Source organism: Gadus morhua, chromosome 20 (genome assembly GCF_902167405.1).
Source record: "Gadus morhua chromosome 20, gadMor3.0, whole genome shotgun sequence".
NCBI lineage: Eukaryota > Metazoa > Chordata > Actinopteri > Gadiformes > Gadidae > Gadus > Gadus morhua.
Window position 1 is genome coordinate 18,452,335 of NC_044067.1, and position 27,535 is coordinate 18,479,869.

The window sequence follows — 27,535 nt, forward strand, 5'->3', positions numbered from 1 at the left end:
ATTAATAATTATAATTATATATTGTTGTTGTAATGGTTATTAGTAAAAGATAGTACTATACTATAATAGTGGGCCCTATACACTGTTATAGAGCCACTGCCGCGAGTTTTTATAAATGTAATATATATTTTTTAAAACGGATAGACAAAGTTTGGGGAGGAGGGGGGGGGGGGGGGGGGGGGGGGGGGGGGGGGGCGTGATGTAACAGGAAGCTGTGGGCTGACACCAGTGTGTCATCCCTCTCCCTCCCCAGCTCCTCAGTGAGCGGACAGAGCCGTCGCGTCCGCCTCGCAGCCTACCGCGTCGCCGTGTTGGATTGCCTTCCAACTTTTCCCGACCATACGATTGGATTGGCTGGGCTAAACACTCAGGTAAGGGAACGTTTACATGAGCTGATCCTACACGACGGTGCAGGGATGAGGACGTTAGGGAACGCTCCCCATTCCTTTCTATTCCTCTCCAGTGTAGGCTATTGCGGCGTGAATTCAGTTTAACTTTAAAGGATAGGAAGCACATCTGCACATCACACAAGCATGGCATTTGAATGCGTTAACTGTATGCCATTAGGATGGGGACGTACGTGCGTGTTAACGGGGATACTTGCGAATGAAAACAACCTGGGAATTTGGGTTCAATGCATTCCACCGCGTATAAACTGTGAATGGTATTGGTATAAATGTAGTATGAATGTGCAGGCCTACTGTAGGCCTTCAGAGAGAGCCACTCCATGTGTGCATTCCAAAAGCATCAGGTTTGAAATCGTGGATGTGTAGTTTGAATCGCCACTCAGACTTCCACTATTCGTTCGTTCATTCTTCGCGTACGACACATTATTTTGTGTGTTGCATGTTCAACATTAGCGCCGCTAAATATACGGGATCCACATTTAATGAAGCTCGTGACATCCTCTAGAATAATATCAGATGTCACTGCATGTTTCATATAATGCACAAAATCGATTGATCGCTCACGGTCGAATCGATCATGACAATTGGACGCTGCAATATTTTAAAGAAGAACGACCATGTCAGAATGCTCATTTGGTCTCTATTTGTTTGAAAATAAATACCTTGGAACCAGATTGAATAAAAAAAGTAATCTCGACAGCCAATAGTATTTGTAGACCTTGTACATGTTCGTTGACTAATCTGATAGGTGATACCTTTGGAAGAAGGTGGCTGATGATGACAATGATGACGATGACGATGATGATGATGATGATGATGATGATGATGATGATGATGATGTGATAATGACGGTAGCCTATACTCATCTCCATGTGGCACCTGTAACGTAGTGCGTTTAATTAGACCTGACACATTCAAAGCAAGCCCATCAAGTAGGCTTGCGTATATAGATTGGTCCTTCTACCATTGTCAGACATAGATTCTGTCCATAGATGTATTGCACCTTTGCTGATAGTTCTACAAATCGATGATCTTGCATTCTATAACCCATGATAGAAAGTGTCATGAAAACGCTGTGGTGGTCACCAAAACCATCCAACATTGTTTTTCATCTGTAGTGTTGGTCATTGCTTGGTCTTTTTCGTATCCAAAGCCATGCCAGCGTAGGTAAGGTTTTATGTCAATATACGGCTGCCAGCTGGCACGATAGTGGCCCTTTGTGCGTGTGCGTGTTGTACCCCGATGTCCTACAGTACAAAAACTGCAATAAACATCCAATGACTAATTCATACCATGGGATTTTTGCGGTACTGGCATACCGCAAAGAAATGAGGTGCAGGTGGTCAACATCATAGTTAGGAGGCTGTTAGTCGTAATCCGAATGACTTGCCAGCGTTTCTCTGAACCTATTCGTTTTGAGAATAAGACAATCTGCAATATATATTGATACAATAGGCTATTTATTTATAAATTAATTATTAAGTGTTGTGATGAATCCCCACCATATAATCCAGCAATGTAGTTAGTCAATGATAATATAATACTGTATCCCACTCCAAAACACACGCACACACACACACACACACACACACACACACACACACACACACACACACACACACACACACACACACACACACACACACACACACACACACACACACACACAAAAACACACACCCCCCTTGATCTACAGCCAAACCTAAAACCAAACCACCAACCCCCCCCCCCCCCCCCCCCTTCCCCCACCTGTGTCACCGGCGAGGTGTTTGTTATTTTTATTGTGCTAACTGGAAGTGACTGACGTGTGCCTGAGTGTCCACTGGGAGAATGATGGCCATGCCGGCGTTGTTAAGCAGCACCTCATAACTCTTCCCGGCACCAACGGACAGAGGCGGAGCCAAAAGGCCCCCCCCCCCCCCCCCCGAGTCCTACTCCATCTCCTTTATTGTACTGGTATTAACGCTAGCAACCCCTCCCCCCGTTTATTGATCTCCCTTTTATTATTCTCCTGCCACGTTTGTTTTCCTGCGTGGGTTGCTGCTCTTTCACCCGCCCCCCCCGCATGTATTCAATCACCCTTCCTATCCTTTAGTGAATGCCTTGCACCCACACGGGGGTCTTGAGGTACAGTTTTCCGTTTCGATTTTTCCCGTCCCGGGGTGGTTAAAAGGATGCTCAGGTTAAAGTATTATAGTAGTGCACAATGATGTTGACACACAGACACACACACACACACACACACACACACACACACACACACACACACACACACACACACACACACACACACACACACACACACACACACACATACGCACGCAAAAAACAAACAGAGACACAAAAGCACAGAGACACACACGCACACATGCACACACATAAAAAAACACCCTGCAGTAGACTCAATTCCAGGGAGTTGCAACCTTTTGTTGTCAAATGTTTATTGTCACAACTCACGATTCACTCGCTGCATGATGATGTCATGATGACCATGACATCATCACACATTGCTTTCCTGCTCGAGGTAGGGTTGGTTGTGGCGGGGTCTTATCATGGAGAATGTTCCAGGGGCGTGCAGGGTTTTGGAGTGTGGTTCCTGAGGGTGTTTGGTATTTCAGCCAGCTAAACAAAGTGTCCATGAGAGAAACAAGTTAGCCAGATTTATTGGGAGGGAGGTGCACATACGTATGCATGCACATGGATGTGTGAGTGTGTGTGGGTGTGTGTGTGTATTCTTGCTTAACTGGGTTTGGACGTGTGTTGGTGTGTGTGTGTGTTTGTGTACATTCGACCATAGCAATTTCCTATACTGTCAATGTATATATGCTTTTGTATAACGTTCATAACCCCTGACCTTCAACTCACCCCTGCTTTAACATCGATCAGGTGTCCACACACACGCACACATGTCCAAGTTCTGATGCATGTCAACACACAAAGGTCACAAGTTCAACGGTTAAAGATTCTATAGCCGAAGCCTAACACAGTGCTCCTGGCTTTTTAACCCTTTCAAGCTTTTGTTTTCCTCTTCTTGTGTTTAGTTAATACACTAAAGTGACCTATCACAGTATTTAGAATATAACATTGTTTTGGGTTCTAGTGTACACACACACTTTGCCACTCTGCTCAGAGACATTAATCAACCCGTGTGTATGAAAGATATGCTTACGTAATATCTAATATTTAAGGTCAGATCTGGGTGCACCAATCATTTTGTTCGAGGTGGGGATCTGTAGTTGGCAAACACAAACTTGGCCAGCACTAGTTAACGATATACGTAAATGTGTATTTTAAAGGTCCCATGGCATGAAAATCTCACTTTATGAGGTTTTCTATCATGAATATGAGTTCCCCTAGCCTGCCTATGGTACCCCAGTGGCTAAAACTTGCATTTTGTGTGAAACGAGCCCTAGGTATCCTGCTCGCCTTTGAAAAAATGGAAGCTGGCCCCATATGGGGCCAAGTTACATTCCCCTTCTCCGCCTTGCTCGCCGAGAGAATTTGGCCCGCCAATGAGACAATGAGCCACGACCGTGCGAGCGCCATATGTATGTGTATGTGATTACACACTGTAACGCTAGTGTTGTACACTTCTTCGTTATTTGGATAACAGTTCTTCTGTTGGTGTTATGGCCATAACATTCTCTGACGTCTCTGGTATTCCACTAAGGCTGTAACAATGAATCGATAAAATTGATAAAAAAAGATGACTAAAAGCGTTTGCAACGAATTTGGTCATCGAATCGTTGAGTCGCGCGATTAAAGGGTAATTCCGGTGTAATATGGATTGGGATATGTTTTGTATGATAACGAGTTGAAACGTTCGTTTTGGAGCACATAAACCGCATATACACGCTTTCTTCAGTTGGCTGTTTTTAGCTGATTCTATCAAAACGCTATAAACTTGGAACGATGGGTTCACTGGTTATGGTAAAAATTAAATCGCTATTTAAAACGCTAAAAGTAGCCCGGCACTTCTTTGGTAGTATATTAAGGGTCTTAACATATAAAACGAGGCATTGAGAACTTTGTAAGTGTACAGATTGTTTATTAAAAAGGACATTTTATACCCACAATACCATCAGTAGATCACCCGTCGACGCCATTTTGTTTTTAAGACTCAATAAGTAGATTGGCAAACACAGAGCTTGCATGTTGCTCACGGATGTCACAATCTCTGTGTTCGTCAATCTACCTATCGAGTCTTAAAAACAAAATGGCGTAGACGGGTGATCTACTGATGGTATTATGTGTATAAAATGTCCTTTTTAATAAAAAATCTGTACACTTACAAAGTTATAGCCAATAGCCACCGGGAGGATTCTCCCGGTGGCTATTAGTGCCCCACTCCGCCCGTGGTGGGGGTTATCTCAGTCATGGTTGAGAAGGAATTGGGGGAGGGGGAACTTTGGCTCCCTGAAGTAGGCTACATGAACCGCTAAATGAAGGAGAAAGGGATTGATGCCCGAGATTCTCTACCGCCCCGCTGCCTGCTGCCCGACGCCGCGAGGCAACAACGCCGAGAGGCCCGCTGCCCGCGGTGGCGGTGGTGCCTCCACTGCCTCGGGGCTCTGGCGGGAGACAATGGCCGGCAACAATCCCTTTGGACCGAACCGTCACGGTACAGGCACTTCTGGGTGGTTACAGAGGTGGACAGCGGTGCGTAAATGTTGCGTACATACTACACAGCGTTAATATGGTGAATGTAAAGGCTGGTTTAGCGATGCAGAATTTAAACTTGAAGTCGTAGTTCCCCCCGGACCGTTTAGCCAAAGTATACTGCTCCCACTGGTTGCTACTCCCTCAAGCATTCGCAGTTCTCCGTCGGGATGTCGGATATGCAATGCAATTCGCCGCCCGATTGATCTTATATGTTGACTAGAAACCATGTAAGCAGATTTGTAAATATACTTCCAAAGCTTTCCAATCTTATTTGGTGTTTCATTGGTCCTTAATGTGCAGAGTAAATAATTTACAAAGTAAATAAGGTTCAAGAAACAAACCCTTGATAAATACCCTGACCATATTGAACTAAATACTTCATGGGTCAAGTCATAGAACAGCTCACACACACACACACACACACACACACACACACACACACACACACACACACACACACACACACACACACACACACACACACACACACACACACACACACACACACACACACGTACAAGCACAAGTACATTCACACACTGAGGGTCTCACGGAAATATTCCTCCTCAGAGGTCACACGGAGGACCCCCGGGGATATTCTTTGGCATCTTGTGGGCCGTTTTAAAACAGCATTGAATTTGACCTCACTTCCCCGACCCAGGGTTATTTTGGAGATGTAGATTCCAGTAGGGACCTACTCCTGCGGGTTCAGGATGTCCCAGATGTACACATATTTATATGGGTTTGGGTCAAACAAATATGAGTATTAAATGTATGTCCCGCAAAGGCTCTTGAGACTAACTGATTAAGGCTATACTAATAAAATGTACTTGACAGGACTTGAGATGCATGTCAAAGATGTGACTTTACATATATTATTTGGTAAATAGTTTATGATGTTGCATACTTTATTCAGCAAAATCTTTTGTTACTTGGAATTTCTAAAGAACCAGTATTATATGATCTTACTAAATGTAAATATGTATGCTAAGCTTTAGTCAAACTACAAACACTTACATTAGGTAATACAGTACTTGGTCAGTCCCATCTAGTGTGATCTATCAATCTGCTATCTGGGGGGACCCTCCCTCTTGTGATTTCACTAATAAAGTAGAAAGGTAGAAAAGTCTTGTTATGCCAAACCAGCATCATATCTTCTGGAAAAATAGGGGTCCTTTAAAAAGTTAAGAAAATTTTCCAAATATGTTTCTGTTTTCTGGTCCCATTAGCTAAAGATACTTGCAAAAGTTAAGCGATCCATCCAGCAGTTCTTGTCTCTGACATCTGGCATTCTGCATTCACATACCTTTCCTTGTGCTCATGGAGAAGAATAGACTATAAGACGCGATTAAATGTTAAAGAGTGGCGAATGCCTCCCTTACATCTGTGCCTCGTTGCTTTACTTTTTGTCTGTTGGAGCCCTGGGCAATTGTTTGCAATGGCATGTGGTCCTCTCCAGCTCCCTTCTAGGACAGAGAGATTTGTTCAGTTCAAGTTGAAACACTCAAATGTTACAGATTATTATCAAGAGTTATTACCGCCGGGATTCCATTGAAATATGCATGGTGCATGGAGAAAGGGTACTGCATGTATGCCCCTGAATCTATTTGGAAAGATCGAGTGTGCTTTTGAAATGCCTTTTAAAATGCATGCATTTTTAATGTTTTCTTGTGTGTTTGGACATCAATGTTAACGAATGCATGTATACATCAAGCATTGTCGATTGAAGGAAATCTGTAAGGGGCTTCCTTTACATCATCAGCATGGCCGCGCGTATGTGTGTTTACCTACACACGTACTTACACAAAAATAGTCACATTTCCTTTCCCCAACTGAATGAAGTTCTGACTGTAAATCATGCCTTGTGTCGCTTCAACAGTGCGCCGGAATGGGATGGGAGGGTGGGGGTTGTGGGGGTTGCAGGATAAATTTAACCACCACATGGGGTAAAGAAAATACACCGGGTTGTCTCCTCGTGTACATTTTCCACGCATGGAGTTCGGGGCTCATGTGCGGAATGGTTGGCGTTTAGCATTGAGGAGTGACGTGCTGAAACTTCACAAACACCCGGGGACACCTGTTTCACGTTGAAACTACCCCCACCCCCCCTATGCCACGGGCTGGGAAGGTAAAGGTCATGTATTCAGAGTAAACAGAGTGTGCAGTACACTGTCAATACTGTACCACTAATTCTAATCGTTGAGTCGTGTATCGGTTCTGCGTGCTGGAAAAAGAAAGGTTGGAGATGGGGTTTATCTGATTAAAATTGCTGTGTGTTTTTGTGTATGTGTGTTAACTATTTTCCTGTAAGTTAACATTTTGTCCAAGAAGTGTCCAATTGAGGCATACACTGAAAATCTGAGTAACTGCAAAACTATATAAATGAAAGTGCAGCTCGGGAAAAATAAAAGCTTGACTAATTGAAAAGTAGCTAGTGGTGTGTGAGTGTATTTGTGTATCCCTGCCAATGAATGGCTGTACTTGAATAATGAATTGGCTCAATCAGACAAAAAAGAGTTTGAGTGAGAGATCACACAGACATTTGAATGACCTCGCCGATGTGCCCTGTTTGTACTCTGATGAGTTTCGGGAACTTTCAGATAATTAAGGACATTCATCTTGGTTGTCAAAACTTAAACATCATGTTCTCATAGATTAGATGCAAAGATTATTTGGCATCAACTCAGAGTTGAGGTTTTTGTGCTAGTTAGGGTTAGGGTTAGGAATGTAAATGGCAAGTTTCTACAAACATTACATTCAACATGATTTGGAATTCCAACAAATGCACCAATAAATGGCGTCATAATGAAATACATTATTACCTTTCATTATTTACGTATTAAGAAGCTGCTTATACCCAAGCTAATCCAAGCAACTGATTTCAGCAGCAATTAGGAAGCAGGTAAATGCATGGAGGTCCATCTATCTCATGGATGCCTACATGATAAGCTGTGGACATTGACATCAACCAAATATCAACCAAATCAACCAAATACCTTTCGTCTCAGAGAAGACACCCTCTCCTACACCATCATTTCATCAGAAGCTGTTCACCTGTGTGGCTTCATACACAATGACTTTTCTCACTACATTATCCTCAATCTGCCCGGGCACGATTTTATAGTTGGATTACGTTATGGGTTCCATTACATTACCTGCAGGCATTCATGAGCAATAGGCCCTAACTCTTAACTGCTCCTTAATGACAGGTATCTGAATTCACAGTAAGTCCATATTCCCTATCTGCTTTATATTGAAATAGTAACAGAAAATTAACCAATTGCCATTATATTTTGTCTCAACCTCAGGTCCTCAATCTTTCTTTATCTAAGCCATTGGTCATTAGTTATTGGGTGCTGTGTTCAATCCAAACCAGTTTATATTAGGATTTTGCTGGAGAATTGGCAATGATTGCCATTTTCATGATTGGGCAGATTTAAAGCCACATAGTCCACCGTGGATCCCATGATTGGCAGATGATTGGCATGCCCTGTCATTAGAGCAGAAAGCCTGTTGTCGGTTTGAAAGCCATTCAAATACTTGGAGGAAAATGTAGGAACACTTGCCAAGGCGCCCTGTGTGGGCAGAAGGAGTTTTCCATTGCACCAATGGATCCATGAAAGGGATATGGCATTCGATAAAATGTAAACCGGGGCTCTGGCAAAGGACGACAAGCAGCTGTAGAAGGCCAAGCCATTTCTCAGGCAAACCTCTGGGTGTTTGCAGATGTAACGTGTGACGTAGGCTCTTGTGTAAAGTGTTCATGACTAACAGGGAGAGAGGCAGGCCACCCACTCTTGAAAATGGTGAGTGCTTGGATTGCGTTGACCCCGATAGATCTGTGATCGCGTCTAGTTGATCAATGGAGGGCCTCCCTCTTTAAAATACAGAGCGCTGGCATTTTTACAACACAGAATGAACATACTTGCTACAGAAATATTTATCATCCTTCTACCTCCCCAATTTTTTCCTCCTTACTAGATTATTTGCAGGTATATTTGTTTTCTGATGATGTTTGATAATGTTAACAATTGTCCATACCCATTAAGCAGTTACTAGAATTAGTAGCAGTCATATTTGTTTCATTAAAGTCGAGAAAGATGAAGACATAATCGTTTTCAGCAAATGATTTTTATTCTTTGGTTTTTAATCAAGACAAGATACATCCTCCATCTCAGTTTACACAAATGCCAAAAAAATTAATATAGACAAATAAGTAGAGAACAATAGCAAGTAACATTATGTTATTTGTCTCTGGAGAATGTGAGAAAACATGTATTTGTGTGTATAATTAAGATGGAGAGAGTGAGAGAGTGAATGTTAAGCAGAGAGAGAGAGAGAGAGAGTGAATGTGAAGCAGAGAGAGAGAGAGAGAGAGTGAATGTGAAGCAGAGAGAGAGAGAGAGAGAGAGAGAGAGAGAGAGAGAGAGAGAGAGAGAGAGAGAGAGAGAGAGAGAGAGAGAGAGAGAGAGAGAGAGAGAGAGAGAGAGAGAGAGAAGACAGCTGTATGTTTCCAATTTACACATGAATTTAATTTTGTGCAAACTGCAAACCCATTTTCAGCCAGCTCTGCGTCTCCTCCTTCTCCAAATCCTCTCCCATGTGTCAGCGCGTTTGTTGATTTGGAGCAGCTTTGAGCAGGCTGGTGGCCAGATAGAGATGGGTTGCATCGGGCATTTTTAACCACTTCTAAAGTTGTTCAAATATTGATCAGTTTTCTTGTCAGTCCATTGTAGGGCTCAAAGATGAAAGTTCCAAAGTTGTATTTGTGTGTGTGTGTGTGTGTGTGTGTGTGTGTGTGTGTGTGTGTGTGTGTGTGCGTGTGCGTGTGAGATGGGCATACATTTATCTCATTAACACTAGTTGCCGTGTATTATGCTTTCTGTGGATTAGAAAAACAGCGGTTCATGTTTGGTGCGCCTCAAACCTTTCCCTTTTGTCACAATCGCAAATTTGTAAAGCAAATTCCTCCTTGGGGATTTGTCTCCACTTTATTTCTATGTCATTAGCATCCACAGCACAATCCATGCTCCTCGGCCATGCTGCGTTCAAAACCGCTTTGGCATTCCAATCTAATTAGGGGCCATCCCGAACCCCCTCCCTCCACCCTCCCTCAGCCATCACGGTTGGATGGGCTTTGAACCCATGTCCTACCCAAAGTGCACCCTCATGCACTTTGGGTAGGACATGGGTCATTTATACATGACCAGGGGGACTGAAAGGGGAAGCATGGGGTTCTGTGTGTGTAGCCTGTATGTCGGGTATTTTGTATTGTCCATTAGAACATGAATCCCAATAGGAAGCTGGATTTGTATTAACGTGGCCGCTGGGAATGTGTTTTATAGTTTGCTCTGTTTACCTTTGATTATACAACATCTGTACAAACAAAAACATATATATATATATTTATATATTCAGTTATTCCCAAAACATATCTAGATCTTCATAAACCATTTCCAACTTGTACTCTGCATCCACGATACAGTGATGAATCCTAGGCTGCCTTGCATCAGTCAAGAAGACTATCACTAAGGCTTTTTCTCGAAAGCAGTCATCATCATCATCAACGTCATTTAGATGCTCGGATTGGATGTTATATTTGGAAACAACATTGTATTGAAGAGGATCCTTGAGTATAATAAGAAGAATGATCCTTGAGAATAATATTGTTAATGTATTGTTATTATCTATTATTTAGATTCATATCCTGATTGGCCAACTCGGACATAACCCATTGCAACATGGATGTGATTGGATGGTTGTGGATCCTGGCCCTTGTCCTCTGCACACAGAATGAGGTGAGCTACATTTGCAATGTGAAACTGTACTATGTTAATGAAAGCATGCAGTGATATTAAAAACCAACCTGGAGTGGACGCATCTGGACAGGGTTTTGTTTTCTCTCTCATTGAACAAGGGTCATAATTTCTATCTAGATTCTATGTAAATCAGTGTGTGAAGGCCCCTTCCTGTGGGCTAAATTAGGATACTCTTTCCATCCTGTTTTATTAGACCCCTGTGGGATAACAGGGAAATAGAGCTGGGTAAAAATAGGTTTCCCCTCCAAAGTTTTTCCGACGTAAATCCATAGAGGGTTGGGATTTGTTAATTCAAAAGTATCCAGAGATATTTTTGATAAGAAATAAATCGCATGGATCATGTTGATACCAAGACCAACATAATGTTTTGTATAGTCGATCCTGCATAATGTAATGGATGTTGAGAGGGTGTTGTGCAGTGGAATATTTATGGATTGAAAAAAATTATAGCATATATGTGGGATAATGTTTAGTACACCGGTCATTATCGGGAAATAAGCCTCGACAGGGCGAGGCGGAGGTGTCTTGCTTCGCCCTAAAGGGGCTTGTTTTCGATAATGACCGGCAACGTTCAGTACATTATTGCTTATTACATGGCTACTTGCCAAAAGGAAAAAATAACTTCACACTGTGTGTTTCTTTACAATTTATTTGTCAACAGTGGATCCCATGATTGTACATTCGTAGTGTTGATCAGCAGAGAAATAGACCGCCAAAGACGTTGCCATCGCTTAGCAACCGAGTACGCAGGGGTTGATAAGTTACCGGATTCTTGCAGTGAAAGACGGCAAAAAGTCCACTTTCCTGCGGTCAATTATACTTAGCAACGGTGCATTATCAAATATAATTCACCGGCGGAAGTTGTGAGGGGCCCATGCAAGTGAACGGAGCGTTCTACGGCATTGGGAAGAGTCGTCTAATAAATATAGATATTATATATAGATTTAAGTTTAATGAAGATTGACAATCAATCTTTTAACTGAAATGAAAGAAAGTGAGATAACATGTAGTATAACATGTTCTTTATGTACAACGAAGGTAGAATGTATTAGTATTCCATTAATATCATTGAAGAACTCTAGGAGAAAGTAAGTGGTCTGGGTAAGCAGGACTGCTCACTTTGAGGTATAACGGCTAAACGTAAGTGGGTAAATGTTGATGCAAGGTTGACGTCATTGGCTGCAGGTGTTTGTGAAGGCGAGTCTGGAGGTGAATGAGACCCAACAACAGCAGTATCCCACCAACGTGTACCATGACCTGGGGGTCACCAGGAACAAGATAGTCACCGCACAGTTTGAGTGCTATCAAAAGATTATGAAGGACCACAACCCCAAAGGCCCAGGTAACAAGTTAGCATAACATTGCATGAGATGTAGAACGACATGGCAAAGCATAACATATACACATGATATAGCACAGCATGACATACTATAGCATGATATAGGATAGCAGCAAAATGCATGCACACAATTTTTATGGGGATTAAAGTGTGTTTGCTGGTTTTACAATAAAAAATGATTGCATTAAATTACACAGAGAGATTCTGATTAAAATGATTTGGAGTGAAAAGTTACACCATCTGGGTGGCACAGTACTGTTTATAAATACATCTTAAACCCTAATTGGTATAACTTATCCTAAGTTTCTCCAAGGGAGAAATTTCATGCACTCTTTCACAAAAATGTATTATGCTTTTCTGCCATCCCTAGTCAATCTCCTTGAGAGATGAATGAGTCAAATCCGAGCTGATGCTTCCATTTACTGGGGTTATTTCGTGATCACAGCGGTGCGTGAAGTCACTCCTCTGGTATTGTTGCCCCCCAGGTTCTGAGTCCATGTGTAACCGCACCTGGGACGGGTGGCTCTGTTGGGAGGACACGACTGCAGGCTACACCTCAGAGCAGAGCTGCCCCGACTACTTCCAGGACTTTGATCCTTCAGGTGAGGTGCTGTTGCTATTGGATTACCACGATCGCATTGCAGACACGCTACACCAGCTGAATGGGAAAGAACACTGTTTTCCTCTCAAAGGTTTTTTGGTCCATAGAAGGGCTGTACCAATGTTTTAAATTGTAACATTTTCATTCCCCCCTGAAACATCTAACTCCTTCAGTCAAATTATGTAATCGCTCCAACTGCCACAAATGTGTTACATCACGTGGAAATACAGGTGGTAACTTTACCTGTGCCCGTCCAGAACAGGATACTATAGAACACTATAGACTTATCCCCTTTATAGAATGATTCTGGAAAAAGTAATACACGCCTTCATTACATCACGGCTGGATACTGCAACTCCCTTTACCTAGGACTCCCTCAATCACTCAATCACTCCTCTCTCGCCTTCAGCTGGTCCAGAACTCTGTAGCAAGGCTGCTGACTGGATCCAGAAAGCGGGATCATATAACCCCCATCCTAGCTTCCCTCCAATGGTTGCCCATCCAGCACAGAATTCATTTTAAAACCCTACTTATGGTTTTTAAACCCCTAAATGGCCTGGCCCCGCCCTATAACACAGAGCTCATCCACCGCCACTCAGCTCCCAGGTCCCTTAGATCATGTGGTATGGGTCTCCTGCACGTTCCACGCACTACACCTTTTGTGATATGTTGTTTATTTTTATGTTTTTCATGTACTGTCTATGTACTGTATGTGTTATGTGTTCTTTAAAATGCCTTTTTGCACCATGTACCATGTATGTTTGGCCAGTGAAAACTGTTTTTAAATGTGCCTTATAAATGCATTTTACTTGCATACTTACTTACTTTATTGAGTCCAGCTCAGTTTTGGATGGTGGAAAATGCCGGCTTATTATGTACAGAAGTGATCACAACAGAGAAAAAAACCTGGCACACATTTCTCCAGCATAGTGTTGACAAGGCCTCAGGCTGCTATACATGAGTGAAACCAGTAGTTCCCTACGACAGGGAAGATGTTTCAATTGACAACAAGGCCACAACAACAACACAATCTCCCCACATGTTTTTGATATAGTTTCAAGGCCAAACGCTTTCTGTTTATCGTTTACTTTTGTTCATTGATTTCTCACAGATTAGGTAATGTGGATAAGATAAGATAAGAAATGTGAAGCTAAATGCATAGGTAAAATCATAATCTTAGTCTCTCGGCAGCTTTTGAAAACATTGTCTTTATAAATGTTTTTCTGTTAAATTTTCTGTTTTCTTAATTTGTTTTGGTTGTTGTTTTCTGAGTATAGTAGTATTCGTACGTAAATACTCTAAATCCAAAAAGCGAAAAATACATAAAAATAATTGGCCCATTTGGTAATATATCAAATAAGTAATGACCAAATACGCCTTTGGTGACATTTAAACCTATACAGTATATATCACTCATTCAAATCCTGAAGCAAAAAACGCAAATGGTGGCAGTAAGCACGTGATGATTCCTCAATGTGCATTTTCCTTTGACGTGCAGAAATGGTGGTGAAGATCTGCACTGACAGTGGCAGTTGGTTCCTCCATCCCGAGAGCAACAGGACGTGGACGAACTACACCCGCTGCAACGCACGCACTAACGAAGGACGGATGGTAGGTCTATTGGGTAATGGATATGATGTTCAATTCCTGCCGACAGGAACTGTGGGGACCTCGATCACATATGGCTACAGCCTACCTGTTGGCATCTTCTAGCAAGATGCCCGAACCACTACTTGTGGTTAGGGGCCATAATTGTACCTTAATTACATGTATATTTGAAAGCAAGTCCTATAAAGGCACCAGATAGAGCGCACAGCTCAGTTTGAGTTAATGTGATATATGACTATCGATTTGTATTGGAGACAGTCACAGGTTAAACCTATAACAGTTAGTTAAAGCACTAGCATCATCAACTGTGTTACTGTTTCCAAAATGCAGGTTTTTTTATCTGGATCTTCTGTGAAAGCAAAAAACATATTTTCCGAAAAAATAAAATGACCCTAACAATTGAAGGTTAAGGCTTCTGAATTCTGCTCAAGAGATAACGCATATTGCATATTGATATAATCCCGGACGAGGCCCCATTATGTTACGACCCGCTCAAGGCCACAACACATAGAAGGACACCATACTAAGTCTGATGCAATATAATGTTTATTTACAACCAAGAAGAAGTACAACACAAACAAAAGCTGGGATCTTGTCAGGAAATTGAGAGATAGAGCCGGAGGGAGGATCCACTTATATAGGCTGCACCCACAGCTTCATGCAGGTGCCCGCAATCACCCCTCAGGAGGCTGCAATATACATGGCAGACACGTACAACGGGCAGACAACAATATATATTGACACGTAACACTGGTCATATGAGGTAATCCTGAAGACGTTATTGACTAAATAGAATTTTACTTTTGCCTCCAGACTGCAATGAATCTTTTGTACTTGGCGTTCATTGGACATGGGCTGTCGGTGACCTCCCTGATAATCTCACTTGGAATATTCTTCTATTTCAAGTACGTCCCAAAAAAGGCACAGTTTCATACACTTGAAACTCGACAAAGCTTTGCATACTCCTCAGACTGGTTTCACAAAAAGTGCATGCTTTATTATAAACTCTTAGTCACTGGTTTGTAATACAAACAACTCAACACCTTCTGCAATTTTATATTTGTGTTATTTGTTGTAATGTACAAATTAAAACGTCTATATGCAGTTGCACCTGAACAAGAGGAGTGTTTAGTTTGACAGGTGCGCCATATGATAATCAAACGACAAACAGTGTTAGTGTTACAGTTATTTATTTTATTTTAGTTATATAATATGTTTAGGAGCAGCATACTTCAATTGTTTTTTCCCATCATTGCAGGAGTTTGAGCTGCCAACGGATCACCCTCCACAAAAACCTGTTCTGCTCCTTCGTTCTGAATTCTATTATCACCATAATTTCGTTGACGGCTGTTGCAAACAACCAGGAATTGGTGCAGAGAAATCCAGTGAGTACTTGTAGAATATACCCCCGAAAAAACAAGCTACAACTACAGCAGCGATTACTTTATGATCGCAACATTTGCTCATCAAGCTAGTACCAAATTCAAGGTTGTTAAAATAAATACAAGTAAATGTCCTTTATTAAAGGTTGGCTATGGAATTCTCCTTTTTGGCCATTTTTGCAAAATTACTTGAAATCCTTATCATAACCCACTTGCAGCCACTGAGTTAGAAGTACTGACATGAAAATGTAACAAGTCAATCATCTGTGGAACGGGCAGGGCTCGAAAAACTACAGCAAATGATTTCCAGAACCACTGAGTGGCATTGGATAGTAAGTACGTCCATCAAACGGTCGTACTGCACTCCCCCTCCCCCGCTCCCCGCGCGTGACCCGCATCTGTGCATCTGTGTTCGCGCTCGTGCATGATTGCGCGTCCATGTACTTGGAATGGGTGGAGTCAGACAGCGTTGAAGGAGAGGGGCTAGGACCATTTGAGTTGTGTATTTTCAAAATCTGCTGGCGTTTCGCAAATCCCATACCCAACCTTTAAAGGAGGCTTTCACCTGTGGAGACATGAATCTGTATTGAAAGTGGGACATATATGAAGTCGAATAGTAACATACATTTCTAATTTGGTGCCTTCTTGACCGAGAAAAGGCAGACAGTGACTTTTTGGCACTTGTGGATTGAAGAAGACAACTCCCACAATGCCAATCAGCGTTCACTCCCTGAGGGACGTAACATAACAGCCAATCAGCGTTCACTCCCCGCAATCCAGAGTATGGCAGCAGCATGGAGGAGAAGTGATTGTTGCCGTTTGCGGAATCCTGGAGCTCGATATCTAAATAATATAATATTATATATTATATAGGTATCTATATATTATATAATATCACGGCCAAAAGCTGTGTGCGCCTCCGGATGACGTTATGAATTAAAGACTGCGTTTGGTTCTCGGACGTCTCTTGTTCTTCAACAAGAAGTAAAGACTCGTGGGTAGGGATGGGAATTGATAAGAATTTCACGATTCCGATTCTGCTTATCGATCCGATTCCTTATCGATTCTCATTGGGTGAGAAAATAAGTACAAATGTGTTTGTTTGTATTAAATCTTTTTAATATCTGATCAGAAGTGCGTCTAGTATTAGGAAATTGTACATTTTCAAATCAATTGGTCTAGACAAAAAAATATATGTTTGGCTTTTTAAGCCCAAATGCCATCATTATGTGCCATAAAACTAAAAACACAGACTGAAAACAGTAAAGTAAGAGCTTGTGCCTTTTGGAATACTAACAGTGCTCATTTGCATTCAACTTGTAGCAAAATTCAACTGACATAAACAAAATGAAGTATTGATTGGACAGAGATTTATTAGATGGGCCTACCTAATAAACCGTTGGAACACACAAGACCGGAAACCATAGCAACGCCGGTAAACAAACCCCCGAGAAGCCCAATCCCTATGAGAGCGCCCCACGCTGCAGCCATCCGGAGGGGACAGAGCTGTTGGCCGTGATATTATATATACAATTATATTATATTATATACTATTATATATAGAGCTCCGGGAGTCGCATACGGCAACAATCACTTTCTCCTCCATGCTGCAGTTCACCCCGGACTGCACTGCACTGAGTTTGACGGTTGAACGCTGATTGGCTGTTACGTTACACATGTCACTCAGTTGTCACGCTGTTGAACGCTGATTGGCTGTCGTCACGTGAAATTCGCGTCAAAGTGGAAATATTTCAACTAGAGCAAATTTACCGCGGCAGAAATCCTTGTGAACGCGCTCGCCTGTGCACGGCGAAAGTGTGGCGCGACAAATCAAAACTTGTCGCCGGTTTTCTCTCGCGAAAAATTCGCCCGATACGCGTCTCTACGTTCACTTTGTATGGGATCCTGTCACCCCGTCGCGTTTGGTGTGAACGCACAATGCGCTTCTTCCTCGGCTGCGTTCTGAACATAAACAAAGCAGCGTGTGTGTGACGTCATGACGCATTTGCCGCGACCGGAACCGATAAGCGGCATCGTTAAGCAGGCCTGCTAATGATTCCAAGGAATCGGTTGACTCGGCACCGGTTCTGAACAAGAACCGGTTCTTGATTCCCATCCCTACTCGTGGGGTTATCTCGGCCAGAGTCCTGCATGGGTTCGGGTACCCGACGGGTGAACCGCACAATTTGGATGAAACGGGTGAAAATTATGTAGGCCTCGGAGACTGGTGCTGGTCGGGTCGGACGCCTGAACAGTGCGGGTCGGTCACGGGTTTTGCAATTGCGAGCGATATTTCTCCTGTGCTGGATATGTTATTCAGGAGTTCAGGAGGCAACTAAAACGTCCACTTCAACCATTGCTGCATTGCTTCTTCAGCGCTCTTGTGCACCACCGGTCATACGGTAACGTCAAAATCCAAACCGTAGCCCAAATTCACACCGGTGTACTCGCTTTAAAGCAGGAAGTGTTAGAGGTCATGTTCCAGTGTCAGGGGAACATCAGGGAATGATGCAAGACCATTCAAAAATATGACTGGGTTTCTAACGATACAAAGCTTAATGCAAATGGGTGAGGTAAAGTGTCCCTTTAAATATTAACTTATTAAAGGAAAAACAGAGCTTTGATTAATCACCTATGCAGCTCTGCAATCCTCCGTTTGCAGTGCTGTTGGTTTTTGCAAACTTGCTTGCTTGCAGATTCATTCCCAGCCTCACTTGCAAGTCACGTTGGATAAAACTGTCTGTTAAATTACTTTCTGTGAATGTACCTATATCCGTTCCTCTTGCCGTCCACAGACCAGTTGCAAGGTGTCCCAGTTCGTACTCCTGTACCTGTTTGGCTGTAACTACTTCTGGATGCTGTGTGAGGGAATCTACCTGCACACGTTGATCGTGGTGGCCGTGTTTGCTGAAAAGCAGCACCTGATGTGGTACTATCTCTTAGGATGGGGTAGGTCATCACCATTAACTACCGTTCAAATAATCCGGCATTTTTTCTTGAGGGGGGGGGGCCCCCCTTTTTACCACCAGGTTTGATGTTGTTCTACCATTGCAGGACATTTATAAAATCGGCCCCTAAGTAACATTACACGTGGACTCCCTCTTCTATGATCGATAGATCAACCTACGTTAATACAGGCAACTGGGTAGGCAGATATATCTATCCATTGTGCATTCGGGCTGGCGCTCCAATGTGTAATGTCAATATAGGGTAGAATTTGAATTGGCTTGTAATGGCCGACCAACACTTCGTCACACCTGGTGCTTAAATAGGGCCCCTTTCGTTAAGGATACGTTTTGGCTAATTGTAATATATAATATATCTCACAATGAACGAAACCAAATCATCATATAAGAATTATTTTGTACAGTAATTAGCATATTAGCTTTACTTATTAACAGAGTAACGGATGATTGAGTGGAGAAGAACCAGTTTTAACGACATATGTGTGGACACGCGTATGTTTTCAGGCTTCCCGCTCATTCCAGCTTGTATACACGCCGTGGCTCGTAGCTACTACTACAATGACAAGTAAGTGATTCAAACATTTCATAGCTATTCATGGCTATTGTGATGATTTGTTTCCCACATCCTATCATCTGCCTCTACCTAACCCTTTCTTCAATTATTGATGTAAAAAAACCATAGCAAATGACCCAACACCCTCTGGTACACACTTAGTCCTCTTTAATAAGCCATTAAACTGGATCAATAAGGCGTTGCCAGTCTTTCCCCCCTGGTACTACACAAAATACATTTGGGGACCTGATCTATTATTCTGCAGGCGTGTGGAGGATATATGATGTCATTTATTCTCTTCCTGTTCTCCTGAAGCTGTTGGATCAGCTCCAACACCTCCCTCCTCTACATCATCCACGGACCCATCTGCGCTGCGCTCCTGGTAAAAAACCTTTCACCCTCTTTTGTCAATTCTTACTTTTCAAAATGTGTTTTGACATCTTTTTCATTCCTTTTACTTCCTGATACTTTGTCTGAGAAATAGGATGATCCAAGATGTTCAGATATTCCCATTTTGGGTTAATAAAGTATTTTTTAGATGTTTGTTTTACTATATGTATTTATATCCGTTATATGTATGTATGTATGTATGTATGTTTGTATGTATGTATGTGTGTAGGTATATACATACTGTATGTATATGTATGTATAGTTGTGTATGTATGTATATATTTATATCTATATATGTATTGTGTGTGTATATATATATGTATGACACGTCGTTAGATCTGTAACAATAGCATATCTAGTGCAGTAAAAAGCTTCAGCTGATGTTGCTTAAGGTCCAATAGCTGATTGATCTTGATGTCTGTGAGGAATGTCATCTGGCTGTGGGTGTGTTCATGGAAGTGGTCGTTGGTTAAATCAATGGCTTGGATCGGACCAACGGTCCTAAGTGCCCTTTGCATTCTAGAAAATCCCTAACTCAGCACAGCGCTCTACAAGCCTCAGATATCCTTTTAAGATTCCCAGAGGATTCAGGTTGTTTCCGGTTGCCCTTAAAGTGTTATTTATCCTGCAGCTTGTATTCAAGCCTAATGCGTAGTGTTGACATTGTATGACAACAGATACTTCTTTAAGTTATTGTTCAAACCTCCTGATAAGACGTGCCAGTGATCGTTGAGTAAGATGTGGAATATAAATCAATTTCCGTTTCTATGAATAGTATCGTATATTATTAATATCAATTAGGTAACAGTGCTTGCCTTTATGTTGAAAATGATCTGCTCTCTGATCTTCTTATTGAAGAAACCTTATTAATATCATAACTGTTCTTACTGCTTTATATTCATAATTAATTAATTAATTTAACTATTGATTGCTTGAATCATCATTTAGCTAAATGAGGCAGGATAGTTGTTAATGGTGATGGGTTTGATCACCCAATCTCCCTCACAAGTCTGAGTCCTTTATTGATCGACGCCAGATGGTTATATAATCTCTGTGCCTTTGTTATCACTGTTTGAGAAGTCATAAAAATGTGCTTTAGCTCAGATTCTACACAAATCCTGCTATTTGAGGTCCATTTAGTCAATAGTTTACAGATGCCAAATATTTACGGATAGCAGATACGGAAGTCATACTCACATTGTGTTGTTGGCCAATTAAGGACAGCTGTGTATTCGGGTGCTTGGTGGGAAAATATGTGCTATTTTGATTGAGCATCCTGTGCCTGTGGCGATAACCAAGTAGTGCTCGGTTTTGGCTGCAAAACTTCCATTTTGTTTTGAACGCACCACTTTCAATTCAGTTTTAGTTTGTAATAAAAAACAAAGAATATTACACTAATACTGTGCTCCTCTCTAGGTGAACCTCTTCTTCCTGCTCAACATCGTGCGGGTGCTCATCACCAAGCTGAAGGTGACCCACCAGGCAGAGTCCAGTCTGTACATGAAGGCTGTGAGGGCCACCCTGATCCTCATCCCGCTCCTCGGCATCCAGTTTGTCCTGCTGCCCTACAAGCCCGCGGGACGGGTCTCCTCCGAGATCTATGACTACATCATGCACATCCTTATGCACTACCAGGTAAACATCTAGTATTGAGTTGTGGACCTGGACACCACAATCTGGGGATTTCTAGGGGGGTTTAAGTTGAAATACCGAAAGGCCAGGAGAGGGTAGTGGTAAGTGGTTACACCTTTGCATCTCCAGATGGCTCTGGGTTTTAATACTGCAGTTCACATGTCTACTTGTATGCCTCCGTCTGTAAAATGCCTTAACCTCTACCTGCTCAATTATCACATGTATCGGAATTCACTGTAAGTCGTTTTGGATGAAAGTGTCTGCTTATTAGTGAATTGCACTTTTGTCATGGTGGAATTTGTTTAGGTGAGGTATTAAAAAGTTGTTCATACAGTTCAACCACATTGAATAAGCAAAAAAATACATTGAGCACACATTTACAAACACAGTGGTCCCTGGAAAAAAAACAGGGCAAAGGAGCTCTTTGTGGCACCATCTGGTACTACACCAACTTCTACTATAACTACTACTATTGGTAATGAATATGATAGTTAGCAGTCGTTGATTTATTTATTTATTCATATATGACCTTTTTATGGGCCCTATTTTAACGGTCTGAAACGCAAGTGAGAAGCGCCAAGCGCAAGTAGCTTTGTGGGCGGTTCTACGGTGATGTCGCTAGTTTACCGGCGTGAAAAATGCGTGCGCCCGGTGCATATCTAAAAAGGATTGGCTTGAAGTAGCCTAATTACCCGTAGCTATGGTTTGGGCGAAACGTGCAACAAACAAATGAGAGTGCCAGCTCCCATCCCCTTTAAGAGCCATGAGCGCATTTGAATCTGACGAGTTCATATATTTTGACAGCGCGTCTGCAGTCTCTGATGCACATGAAATTCAAATTGAAAATGGCTCAGTTTATGGCCAAATAATATGGCCTAATTCACACATGGATAAGGTTTTCTTCCACAACTTCAGAAATACTGAGTCCTCAAGCAAATTTCGGCAAAGAAAACGTATATGATATGCGGTAACTGTGGTTCTATTTAATGATATACGCAATACATTATAAACATAGTTTCTTATTGGTATTGTATGCATTATCGTTATCGACTTGTTTTCCTAATATGCATGTGTCCCCACGTTAATATACATTGCCATGGACTGTATTATGCGTTACGTGTTTAGTTTGCGTGCGTTAAAACAGATGATATGCGCGGGCCCGCGCGTGCGTGCGTGTGTGTGTTATACATACACACGCGCGCCCGCATTCATTCATTCTTTTTAACACTCACTCGCGGTAAAACAATGTTTTCTCACGATCAAATACTCATCAATCCTAAAAGTTATGGGCATGTACACGATGTCTGTCTCAAGAAAATATGTGTTTGCTGCTGTACAGTGTTTGCAGATGCATTGATTTAAAAGTACAACTTACTACCGCTGTATCAGCTGTTCTTTCCCAAATAATTTCCCAAGAATGTGTGGCTAGGTAGATGAGAGAAGCAAAGTGTATGCGCGAGGAGCACAAGCAACATTATGCATGCACCCTTAAAATAGCATCTGAACAACGCGCCACTGACTTTAAACCAGGTATTTTCTGGTTTGTGGCGCAAGTGGTTTATGAAACGACAAAATAGCAACAGGGAACGTTTGCGCCAGAACACGCCTCCTCCTTTCGCCGAGCCGCCCCTTGGGGCGCAAGATCATTCCCTATTTTACCGACGCGTGGCGCAGGAGGGAAAAGCACGCTCTGCGGCAGTTGCAAACCAGCAACGACGCATGCGCCAGTGATTAAGTCAATTGCGCCGGATGCAAGGTAGGGCCCTATGTCTTTTATATCAGGGTAGCAAGTTTCTACAAAGCAGTTACTGTTCTTGTTCTCGAGCTCGTCCCAATTTGTTGGAGGCCGGCGGGTTTGTTTATGTTGAACTCTTGGCAGAGCGGAAGACATTAAAACATTCCCAGAGGGTTCCTGCCAAATATCAGCTGAAAGATCTGTCCAAACACTGGTGGAGCAGCATGCCTTGTGCAACAAGCTGGATCAGCTCAGATTAAATGTTTCCTACCGTCACTCTGTTAATCACTTCCCATTTTTGGTGTATAAATGCATACATATTTGATTATCTAAAATCAAGAAATTCTGCCCAGTAATTAACCCTACTTTACTTATTCAATCGTGTTTATTTTCAGGGCCTGCTGGTTGCCACAATCTTCTGCTTTTTCAATGGAGAAGTAAGTGTATTTGTTCCTTCACTTCATAACAGAGATAACAGGAGGCACATCTCACTCTGACAGAAAGCCCCTATGGGAATACATGATGAAGGGTGGAATTGTTTTAGCTTTGAAAACAGGCCCATAGTTGCTTGCTCTGTGATAAATAAGAATTTACTCTGTTGGCGGTATTCCACAAAATGTAGTTGCCTGCTTATGTTTGTGTCCACTTTTCCACTTGGGTCACCTCAAGTAATCTTCGGTTTCACAAAAACCTAACCCATTATATACCATTCTGTTGACGGCAAACGGGACAACAAATTACACAGGGCATCTTTGAGCAAGATACCTAAAAGATCCATGAGTAAAATAAAGTTATAAATCTTCCCAGGTTCATCAATGACCAGTATCTGTATTCACTGTAGTGCCTACGGATACAAATATCTCATCAACACACATTCGACTGGAATGGAAGGCTTCTGTTTTAACAAACTGCTGTCTTTGCAGGTGCAAGGGATTCTACGGCGGCACTGGAACCAGTACCGCATCCAGTTCGGCAGCGGGCTGGGCTCCCACTCCGACGCCCTGCGGTCGGCCTCCTACACGGCCTCGTCCATCACCGAGGTGCAGGGCTGCTACAGCATCGACGGCAACTCCGAGCACATGAACGGAAAGGGATTCCACGACCTGGAGACGTCGATCTTGAAAGCCGATAATCTTTACTCCTGAACCAATGGGATCTTTCTTCTCAAAGGCCCCGAAGCAGCGGAGCCCTCAATGCCCCTCAGCTCCACCCCTCCGTTGAAGGCTCCTTGGCAGTTTGCTGCCTTTGGAGGTAACTGCTGCCCCTGAATGGTTCTAGGGCCCCTGCACAGTCCTAGGGCCCCTACACGGTTCTAGGGCCCCTGCACGGTTCTAGGGCTCCTGCATGGTTCTAGGGCTCCTGCACAGTTCTAGGGCCACTCAATGGTTCTAGGGCTTCTGCATGGTTCTATGGCCACTGCACAGTCCTAGGGCCAATGCATGGTTCTGGGGCCACTGCACATTCCTAGGGCCAATGCATGGTTCTAGGGCCACTGCACAATCTTAGGGCTCCTTCACAGTTCTAGGGCCCCTTAATGGTTCTAGGGCCACTGCACGGCTCTAAGGTCATTCAGCGGTTCTAGGGCCACTGCACAGGGCAAATAACGGTTCCTAGGGCAATCAAATGGATCCTAGGGCCATTGCAGTCCCCTTCCCCCCACTAATTCCACACCCATAACTCAAAACCTACAGACTTGACTGGTGTCGTACAGGATTTTCGGATAATGGATGACTGCTGTGTTGAATAGTTGGAGATCCTGCTATTCTTTGCTGAGGTGATGAAGGTGATAAAGAAGGAGTGCATAGGCGACAAACTGACTGATAACAAAAACATCTTTCTTTTATTTTACTTGCATAAGCATGTTGCCTGGGAACGTTCTAGTTTATCAGCGCTGTGCAAACAAAACCCCTCTCATGATTCTGTACACTGTGTAAACCTTGTTACTTTGTTGCACTGCAGATTATGTTTTTCTGTGCCTTTTTTTACCTTGCACCGTAAGATCCAATTTTCCCACCAAATTGCCCAGTTCACATACCTCACTCAATATGTGCTCTTGGGTTTTGTTTCACGCATCAATACCAACCAGTTGTTAATCATGGTTACAATGTAAGTCTTCCGGTTGCATGAACTCTCATCACAAAAAGGGGAAACATTTTCGTGAACTCATTTGTACATAGTTGTTAAACTGAAGGTTAGATCACCACTGAAGGACATTTCTTCAATTCTCTTTTGTTTAATTTGTTTTAAATTGATTAATGTATTGTGTACAAGCTTTGCCAAAAAACATTTGTTGCTGCATTTTTTGTAAAAAGTAATCGTTAACATCCTACAATTCACAAGCCAATGTACATATATATAGAGCTACCACGAAATAGCTACAACATTTCTATATTGCACAAATACCAAGCAGTAGTACACAAAGACTACTTCAATCCCTACATTCATTTTGGTACATGTTTGCCATATGCAGACATTAACGTATGTACACCTTCCTTTTAAATCTGGAGCTTATGTCTGGACATAGTAAGACACTAGGCTTATCGTGATGTCGGGCAGCATTCTGGCAGCCCTAGACTTAGACTTGTTTCTGCTCATAATCGCTCGACTTGCACATGTACTGTCGCTGACTTCACAGTGCATAACATTCCAATCACCTATTTGTTCGTCAGTTTATCCTTCGATCACGCAACACTCTTTATGGTCAATTACTACCAATAGTCATAGTCATATCGACATTGGTATCAGAAACAATGGTGTTTTGCATGGTTTTATGGGTGGTAGGACCTTTGAAGACTGTATGTCAAGTATCTGTTATGTCCATGGCTGCATTGCGTTAAGTATGCGTTTAGTGGTTAAAGATTTCAAATTTATTTTATTATTTAAGTGAAACCTGGTCTTTAAATCTTGGCACATATTTCCACCAATTCTGCTGTCATTTTCCCTGTGTGGAATTCTAATTGAAAACTATTTTTCTATTCAAAATAGATCTACATATGTCATTTATGACTCCAAATGTTGTAGGAAACAACAATTTATGTAGATTTATTATCTACAAATTAGCAAATGGTTTGGTTCGTCTTTATACAATATCTAATAGGATTAGCATTGTTTAGATCATGAACCAATCATGAACTGATATGATTGTGTTTGCTGCAGAGATAAGTTTGGTTAGAGTTGGCTTGTATTTTGGAGAGGGGTTGGGGGGTTTGTTTCAAATGAAAGGGGGCGGACCGTTAATGGAACCTGGATTCACATGTTGTTTAGTAATGTCCAGTGTCGATCGTCCTTCCTTTGTTTTTTTCTATTTGACTGGCGTTCAATTTCTCTGTAGAGAGGGACTCTGTATAGCGGTGTTTTAAACTGAATTGCACAATCACAGCAGTATCATACTAAAAGGTTTCTGAAGCACTTATTTTTAAAGCACTTAGTATTCAATTGTTTGCAGAAGCTTTGTCTCATGACTTCTGTCCGTGTCCTCAGATTGCCAGAGACTGAACTCTGAACGTTAATTGAAAGAGTCATCCAACCTTTTCTCACAAAACTATTTCCCCCGTGAAAGTCTTCTGGGTAACATTATCCTGACGGTTTATCAGTTTGGTTTGCTACGTTGAGCTCGACCCCGTGTTGTCTGTAAGGATGTGTACTTTTGGTTTTGTTTGTTTGTTTTCTCTATTTATCCGTTTTTTTTCCCCCCGGACAGGGACAGACCACATAAATGTGCTTTTGTTTTACTACGGAACGAGTTAGCTATGAGGCTAATATTCAAAGGGTGCATTTCTGCCTCTTTAGCAACATAGTTGACTTTCAGAATTACAGTATACAAATACAAAGCTGATGAAGTTAACCATGTTGACTGTGGCTTTTTGTTCTTAATAATGTTGTTGATGTTTCATTTTCTGCAGGACAGTTTTAGCACATTACCCACTTACTCTTAACCATCATTCAGTTATTTTTATGAATTGTTACAAAGTCTTCATGAAACATTATTATCCGCGTTTAGTGTACATTATAACCATTTAATAAGCACACGTTTGTTAATATAAACAAATTACCAAATGTAGTTCTATGTGAACCTTTACGTTGTGTGTTATTTTCTTGAGGCTATACTTATTTTAGATGGGTTTCCAAAGGTCTTATGAAGTCTTTATGAAGTCTCAAGTGTGGCTTTGGATTTATGGGATTCATGACAAATGCATTGAGGACGATGTCTGTAATATCTGATTTTACTCTACTGTATGTATCTTTGGTGTATCAGAACACCATGTCTCCACACTACTGTCTGAATGTACATGGTGGTGTTGTATTATATAAGTTTCGGAAAAAATAAGCATATTTACATATTATATATATTTTTTATTGTATTTTATTGAAACAGACAATGTTGCTATCTTGTGTTTATCTGATGAAACTAATACAGCATAGCAAAGCCTTAGCAACCAAA

General features: G+C 42.0%; 1 protein-coding gene across 1 annotated transcript; it reads left to right on the forward strand.

Annotated features, from left to right (window-relative positions):
- Positions 1-231: 231 nt before the first annotated feature.
- On the forward strand, positions 232-27,535 carry LOC115532781 (calcitonin gene-related peptide type 1 receptor). The gene is made up of 13 exons (XM_030342661.1): positions 232-371; positions 10,768-10,867; positions 12,074-12,230; positions 12,713-12,829; positions 14,327-14,439; positions 15,250-15,341; positions 15,695-15,821; positions 18,614-18,767; positions 19,289-19,349; positions 19,653-19,719; positions 21,144-21,362; positions 23,490-23,531; positions 24,018-27,535. Exons 2-13 carry the CDS (start codon positions 10,811-10,813, stop codon positions 24,237-24,239), a joined length of 1,428 nt encoding a protein of 475 aa, XP_030198521.1. The 5' UTR covers positions 232-371; positions 10,768-10,810; the 3' UTR covers positions 24,240-27,535.

Bases quoted from the DNA above. Each gene is read 5' to 3' on its own strand.
- LOC115532781 (XM_030342661.1), top strand. From the start codon at position 10,811: ATGGATGTGATTGGATGGTTGTGGATCCTGGCCCTTGTCCTCTGCACA. The intron at 18,768-19,288 runs GTAGGTCATCAC...GTATGTTTTCAG, and splicing joins GTACTATCTCTTAGGATGGG to GCTTCCCGCTCATTCCAGCT. The intron at 19,350-19,652 runs GTAAGTGATTCA...GTTCTCCTGAAG, and splicing joins AGCTACTACTACAATGACAA to CTGTTGGATCAGCTCCAACA.